Below are 8,319 nucleotides of genomic sequence, written 5' to 3'. Positions count from 1 at the left end.
CACCCCCACTGATCTGGAAGGTACTAGGTCTCGTCCTCCAGCTATCTAGCTATCTAGGACAGATCAAACTGTCCCTCCAGTCAGTTGACAAGCATTTGTTATGTGCTGGGGACACAGATAAAGGCCAAAACAATCTCTACNCACCCCCACTGATCTGGAAGGTACTAGGTCTCGTCCTCCAGCTATCTAGCTATCTAGGACAAATCAAACTGTCCCTCCTTCAGTCAGTCAGTTGACAAGCATTTGTTATGTGCTGGGGACACAGATAAAGGCAAAAACAATCTCTATCCTGAGAGAGCCCATATTCTAAAGGGAGAAGCAGGACACAAGTAGCTCTGAACATTCGAGATGCATATGCAGCATCAGTGGAAGGTGATCTCAGAAGGAAAGGATTGAGTAGGTGGGGCGGGGACAGGCCTCCTGCAGAAGGTGGGATTAAAACCAAGTGTTGAAAGAAGCAAAGAAAGCTGAGAGTCAGAGGGGAGGAGGGAAAGCATTCCAGGCATGAGGGAGATAGCCGGTGGAAATGCAGTCGGGAGATGGGGCGCCATATGTGAGGAACAAGAAATAGGCCAGTCAGAACAAGAAACAAGGCCAGGAGCTAGATCACAGAGTTTGTAGAGGGGAGTAAAGCATAAGAACCTATCAGTCTGTCAAGAAGCATTTATTAAGCACCTACTATATACCCAGCACTGCACTAAATGCTGGGGATACAAAAGAAGGTAAAAAACAGCCCCTACTCACATGCTAACAATGGGGCAGGGCAGGGAAACAATGTGTAAACAATCATGTACAAACAAGAGATTTACAGGATGAGTCAAAGATCTGTGATGTCACCCTTAGGGTCAAGTGGCCAGCATGGGATGGTATTGTAAGAATGTCACGAGTGCTGAAGGCCAGAACGTCAAAAGAAAGCTAAGGACAATTTTTTAAAAAGGCCCTTCCACAGACACAGATTGCAACTGTCTATGACTTAGTGGGTATTCTTCACAAATTGCTACGGTCAAAAAATTCATCACCTTGCAGCCAGAGAACCTTTGTACTGATCTGAGGCTGGGCTTCCAGTGACAGATAAAAGGGCCATTACGGAGCCCGTATATGAATCCTTTCCTGCGTGGTGAGACCTACCTGAGATTCAGCCTTCAAAACCCCAGGGCCACCCCCAGATTAGGAGGAAGCATCTAGGGAAGACTGTCCTGCAGGTAGGATGTCCTTCTGCATACAAAACACGGGTGAAGAGAGTTTCAAGCAAACTGGTTGTGCAGAAATGCACAGTCGAAAACATGGTGCCCTGCGGTGGCCTTAAGGGAAAATCCAGAAGGAAAGACTTTTTTCCCTTCCACATCTTTCAAAGGCAGCTAAGCAGTGCAGTGGAAAGAATGCTGGACCTGGAGTCTGGAAAACCTGAATTCAAGTCTTGCCTGAGGTGCTTACTGGCTATGTGACCCTGGGCAAGTCATTCCATCTCTGCCTGTCTCAATATCCTCACCTACAAAATGAGGTTAATAAAAGCCACCCAGAATTGTTGTGAGGATCAAATGTGATAACATTTGGAAAGCTCTTTATAAACCTTAGAGTGCTATATAGAGTTAACAATTATGATAGCACCACTTTCGTAGGAGCAAAAAAAAAAAAAGGAATGAAAGTGGGTGACCCACGATTGAAGAATGATTGAATAAATTGGTATAGGATCGTGATAGAACATTATTGAACCAGAAGGAACAAACATGAATACAGAGAAAGTTTCAAAGACTTGTGTGAATGAATGGATGCAGTTAAGTAAGGAGAAGGGGCAGCTAGGTGGCGCAGCGGACAAAGCACCAGGCCTGGAGCCAGGATAACTCATCTTCCTGAGTTCAAATTCAGCCTCAGACACTTACTAGCTGGTCAAGTCACTTAATCCTGTTTGCCTTAGTTTCCTGATCTGTAGAAGGAGATGGCAAACTATTCCATTATCTCTACCAAGAAAATCCCAAATGGGATCATGAATAGTCAGCCATGACAAAAAGTAAGTAGTACCAGAACACTTTATATTGATTATAATCAATCAAGCAACATTTATTAAGTGCCTACTGTGTGTCAGGCACTGTGCTGGGCACTGGTACAAACAGTAGTCCTTGCCCTCAAGGAGCTTACAATCAATAGAAATGAAAATAAGTGAAAGATTCCAAAACTCTGGTCAATACAGTGAATGATCATGACTTCAGGGAACTTGATAGTGAAGTGAAGTCAGCAGAGAGGTGCAATGGGATATATGTTATCAAACATGGCCTCTGTATGGGTTTGTTTTGCTTAACTGTCCTCCTTTGGTCCAAGGAAAAGTTATTGGGACTAGAGTGTAATGGGAAGTGAGAGGAACGTAAAAATACTTAATGAAATATTTTTTTAAAAAGAGGGTACACCTACTTTGATCTAAGAACCATAACTTTCTGACTATCTGTTGATTAAGGGAGATATTATATGTAAAGTGTTTTGTAAACATTAAGTGCCATACAAATGTTGTGATTGTTGTTAAGCATAAACTTCATTGATTTCCTGGACTTTTCCACACAGGCAAATCGTTGGATAAGAAACAAAGAATCTCCGAATGGGCTAAAAATAATTAAGCTCACGGACATTGGATTTCTGCGTACGCTTGAAAACTCCATTAGACTTGGGTTACCAGTCTTGCTAGAAGAGGTTTGTTTTCATTTCCTTTAAAACGAGATACTAATTCTGATTCCCCATTCCTATTCACTTAATCAGTAAGTATTTATTAACTACTTACTATGTACAGGGCACTGTGTGGCTGCCTACACAGCATGTATCTATATAGTGCCAAAAGAACCAGTCCTTTCCACTCTAAAATCAGCCAAACCAGTTTTTTGTGTTATTGAAACTGAACGATCAATTGAAAGAATTAAATTTTCCATTTTTCAACCAATTATTTCGTGTTTAGGTGTTATACAGAGTGTCCTAAAAGTCTTAAAATTGCATCAAGATTTTTGGGACACTCTATATAAAGACAGATTCATGGTTTTCTTAATGACTTTTTCCAAAAAAAAAACAAAAACAAAAAAACAAACACATTTGTGTAAGCTTTTGGGGGAAAAGGTTGAGGAGTGGGGTAGAGAAAGTCTGATCTTGGAGCAGCAGCTTAAGCCTGCATCTTATAGAGGGCAGAAATAGCCCCTTAGTTATTTTGTTCCTCCCTATTATATTATAAGTGAGACACCAGGGTAGAATATATAGAGAGTTGGTCTTGAAACCAGGAAGCTTTCTGAGTTCATGTCCCACCTCTGACACAAACTGGCTGATGACTGGATGATGTAGAGGTCTTCAGTGTCCTAGGCCAATGGTGTCAAACTTAAATAGAAAAGAAGACTACTCATCCATACATTAGGATTTCTATGGGTCCCATATTGACTTAGTTTTAAAATGTAATGTCATCTATGTCTTGTTGAATTTTTATTTGTTTTGTTAAACTTTTCCCAATTACATTTTAATCATTTAAACCAATTACAAATGGTTCGGGCCATACTCAGGAGAGTTGTGGGCCAGATGCTACAGTGAGGTGGGTCCCATGTTTAACATCTCTGCTTTAGGTAACGCTAAGGGAGAAGGTATCAACACACATGGGTAGCAGGAATTTTCTCATCTGAGAGTTTGCTATCCTAATGAAATCACAGGCACATTTCCTGGGCCTATCAGGTTGTCAGGGAGCATTCTGGAAGTCATTGTTGATGGACTGACCCAATTTTAAAGCTATCTATACCAGATAGAGCTGAGGCTGACAACCTTCATCCCAGAGAGGCTCAAGAGAAAACCTGGAGGTCACTGAAGTGAGTCTCTCTGTGCCTCAGTTTCCTCATATATCAAATGCTTGGATTGGACAAAACAGTCTCCAAGGTATCTTCCAACTCTAGATTGTTATCCTCATGGGAACTTTTCAGATCCAATAGAGTATGCCACATTAGCTAATGCCATTCTCAATGGTTCTGATTTCTTTATCAAAGCTGAAGGAAACACTGGACCCTGCCCTGGAACCAGTTCTCTTGAAGCAGACTTTTATAAGCGGTGGGAGGATGCTCATACGCCTTGGAGACTCCGACATCGACTATGACAAAAACTTTAAGTTCTACATGACAACCAAGATGCCCAATCCCCACTATCTCCCTGAGGTATGAGCTGTCCCCTGGAGCTAGGCTCTTCTGCTTATTCTTAGATCCTGGGACAATCTGGGATGGCTCATTTCAGCCTTGGTCCCATTCCTTCACCCGACATCCTTTCCATTTCTTCCCCAAGGAGGAAATAATAATAATATTCCTCCTTGAGGTGCTCCCATTAACCCCTTTCAGGCATCAGGGGCCCAACTTTCCAGGCCTTATCCATCCCTGTCATTCTCCATTGCTGGATGAATCCCATGCCTTGTCCCATGACTATCCTCTTGGCCACCCCAGAAGTCCTTTTCCCTTATGTATAGACCACTAGACTTGGAATGAGGAAAACCTACTGCCAAATCCCAACTCAGACACATACTGGTTATGTGATCCTAGCCAAGGCACTTAACCTCCCAGTGCCTCAGTTTCCTGATCTATAAAATGGGGACAATAATGATAGCACCTACCTCATAGAGTTGTTGTGAGGATTGAAAGAGTTAATATATGCAAAGTGATTGGCAAATTTTAAATGCTTTGTAAATGTTAGCAATCATTGTGATACTTAGCAGCCCTCTAGCGCAATCAATCAACCAGTCAATAAACATTAATTAAGTGCCTACTATGTGTCAGGCACCATGCTAAGTGCTGATGGTGCAAAAAGAGGCAAAAGATGGCCCTTGCCCTCAAGGAGACTACATTCTAATTGGGGAGATAACATGCAAATATACATATGAGCTACAATCAGGATAAATAGGAAATAATTAACAGAGGGAAGGCACTGGAATTGAGAGGGGTTAGGGAAGGCTTCCAGTAAAAGATGGGATTTTAGTTGGGACTGAAAGGAAGCCAAGTAGGTCAGTAGACAAAGGAAGGAGGGAGAGCATTCCAGGCTTAGTGAATAGCCAGAGAAAATGCAGCCCAAGCCCTGCCTCAGATATTTGTACTAGCAGTGGAATGCAAGGCAAGTCATTTAACTTATCCATGACTCAATTTCCTCATCTGTAATGACCTCCAAGATCCCTTTTAGCTCTAAATCTCTGATCTTATGATCTGTCCCCCTTCTCAGCCTAGTAGTGGTGAGGTTTATCTAAGTCTGACTGAGATATTGTATGTTAAGTTCATAAGTGCTTAGGTACAATTATGTACAAATTAGTGTACAAATATGAGTATCATTATTTGTCTTAGTACCTGAAGTTGATCCCCAGTGGACACACCTCTAAGTAACAATGTTCCAGTCTAAAGGTCATTGATGGCTGGGGATTCTAGATCATTTTCATTCAAATGCCTGATCCTCTGTGGGATGGGAGAGGTCCTCATCACTTCTCCCAAACAGCTAGAATCACAGATTTTGAGAGTTGGCCATGTGACCCAAGCCCTACTCCAAAGGAATCCCTACTATAAATCACAATGAGTTGTCCAGCCTTTAAGGAGAGGAAGCCATTCCCCTGTTGGACAACTCCTCATCACTGGGGGTTTTTCTGGATGTCAAGACTAGATTGGTCTCTTCACCTCTTCTTTCCAGTGCCCCTGGTTCTCCCCTTTGAAGCCAAACCCAATAAGCCTAATTTCTCTTCCATACATAGCTGATAAAGTCACCAAATCTTCTCTTCACCACAATTTATGGGACACCAGGATAGGGGCTATATTATCACTCTAATCCCAAACACACACTCCCAAGCCACAGTTGGACAGTGATAGCACCCACTTCCTCTCTGTATCAGGGCCCTGGCTAATTTCCCACGGAGTGATGAAAAATGGTGCCTTTCCTGCCACTTTGAGGGTTCCCATAAGGTGGCAGGTAGGCTCCTTTCTTTCCGCATCCCACTATCTACCTCCTAGACCATTCTAAGAAATGTGCTTCATAGATCTTAAAGGGCTATATAAATAGGAGTCATTATTACTACTAAGAGGTAGCGGAGTGTAGTGGTTAGTGAGTAAGATTCTGGCATCAAAAAAGACCTGGGTTGAAGTTCTGCCTCCAAAACATCCCGACTATGTAACTATGGGCAAATTAACAACCTCTCAATGTCCTAGGCAACTCTCTAAGATTCTGTATTGCAAAGAAGGTGTCAACCTGCATTTATAAAGGGATTTTCCTCACCTAGAAGTCTCTGTAACAATAAAATCACAGATCTAGGTCCTATCCCTATCATTATTATATGATAATTCTGTATTACATTCCTTTACTTCCAGCCTGATTTTGCCCAAGTTATTGACAAACATCCAGGCCAAATATGCCTGAATTCCTTAATAGAATTACAAAGGAGTTAAGTACTTCCTGAGTAGGCATTTTGGTTTCCTTAAGAAGCTTTGAATAACATTTGAATAACAGGTCACCTTTGAGTTCATCTCAAACAACCAAATTTTAGGTAGAATCATTTTCTACATTCTCTTCTCTTCAGGGCAAAAAAAGACAAGATGAATTCCAACTATGAAAAACTGAACTACCCAATGGGTAACAAGCTTCTTGTGAGAGAAAAAAATATATAATTTGGAGGGGAGGGATGGAGAAGATAATAATTCTCTAGCTAGCTGAGTCTGATCACAGACACATAACTGAACTGTCATTCCCAGACTGCAAAGTGCCCAGATTTCCAATGTGAGGCTTAGGAAGGCAGCCTATGCACTAACTTTTATAGATGATTTATTTGAATTTTTATAAGACTCATTTGAGTTTGAAATAAGCTATAATCACTTAGGGGGGAAAAACTGAACACATATGAACAATTCCTAATTTTAAAAAACCTTCAGATCAAAACAAGAACATAATGTTTCATCTAAATGAAATGTCTTTTTCCCTCCCATAAATTCCATGTAACTTCTTTGTAAGAATAGTATCTCTGGGGGAAAAAAACTAACATTTGTGTTGTAGACTAATCATTTTTCTTGTACTTTTACAGTGTATAGTTAGTTACCTCTTGGGGAACCCAGTTTGGCCTCGGTTATATCTACATATGTGAACTGAGTTAAGGTATAGCAATGTGCTACTCTAATTGAAAATGTGGAATTTAAGGTGACTTTGCCCCCCTTAACTACACTTTAATGATGAGCCACAACTAGTCTTCTTTGATCATTCTTTATTGAAACAATTATCTTTTCTCTACCGTATCTTTTTTTCTCTAGGTCTGCATTAAAGTTACTATCATTAATTTCACTGTGACCAGATCTGGTCTGGAAGATCAGTTACTAAGGTATGAATGATTTTTCCCCTATGTTTACCTTTCACATATATCAGAAGAAACAAACAACAGCTATGTTTTTGCCTTTCTTTGTATCCCTAACACTTGATATAGTGCCTTACATGAAAGTGTTCAATAAATGCTTGTTTGACTAATAATAAAAAAAACCTTAAAACTTCCAGATTCTTTTCAGTGTTCCCTAAATACATCCTTCTCTATGTCTAATTATAGGGGCAGCTAGGTTGCTCAGTGGATAGAGCTCCAGCCTTGGAGTCAGGAGGACCTGAGTTCAAATTGGACCTCAGACACTTGACTGTGACCCTGGACAAGTCACTTAACTCTGATTGCCTCACCAAAAAAGAAAAAAAAAGAAAAAAAAAAGATATGTCTAATTATAGCACTTAGCAGTGAAAAGAGCACTGAACTTGGAGTCAGGAAGACCTGAGTTCAAATCCTGCCTCAGCTTGTTACTAGTTGTGTGATCCTAGACAAGTCACTTAAACTCTGTTTGATCCAGTTTGCTCATTTGTAAAATGGAGATAATGATAACACCTACCTCCCAAGGGTTATTGTGACAGCCAAATGAAATAACTCATCCTCCTAAGTTTAAATCCAGACTCCAACACTTACTAGCTGTGTGACCCTGGACAAGTCACTTACCCTGTTTGCCTCAGTTTCCCCATCTGTAAAATGGGCTGGAGAAGGAAATGGCAAATCACTCCAGTGTCTTTGCCAAGAAAACCCTGAATGGGGTCACCAAGAGTTGGACACAACTGAAAAACAACTCAGAAAACATTGGTATAGTGCCTAATATGTGCCAGGCACTGTGCTGAGTGCTTTACAATTATCTCATTTGATCCTCACAACAACCCTGGGAGGTAGGTGCTATTGTTATCTCTTTTTTACAGATGAGGAAACTGAGACAAACAGAGGTTAAGTGACTTGCCCAGGGTCACACAGCTAGTAAATGTCTGAGGCTATCATGATTATCACAGAAACAT

The 8,319-nt window shown here is 41.0% G+C and overlaps 1 protein-coding gene across 1 annotated transcript in view; it reads left to right on the top strand.

Moving 5' to 3' along the window:
* The window catches only part of DNAH6 (dynein axonemal heavy chain 6), a 236,355-nt gene that overhangs the window by 171,998 nt on the left and 56,038 nt on the right, over positions 1-8,319 (top strand). Inside the window, exons 57-59 of the mRNA XM_027846132.1 lie at positions 2,554-2,679; positions 3,996-4,160; positions 7,263-7,330. Coding sequence (XP_027701933.1) covers positions 2,554-2,679; positions 3,996-4,160; positions 7,263-7,330 — 359 coding nt within the window. The remainder of the gene's footprint in view (positions 1-2,553; positions 2,680-3,995; positions 4,161-7,262; positions 7,331-8,319) is intronic.

This window comes from Vombatus ursinus, unplaced genomic scaffold (assembly GCF_900497805.2).
Source record: "Vombatus ursinus unplaced genomic scaffold, bare-nosed wombat genome assembly UNPS02015066.1, whole genome shotgun sequence".
Classification (NCBI taxonomy): domain Eukaryota; kingdom Metazoa; phylum Chordata; class Mammalia; order Diprotodontia; family Vombatidae; genus Vombatus; species Vombatus ursinus.
This window is presented reverse-complemented; position numbering and strand designations above follow the sequence as displayed.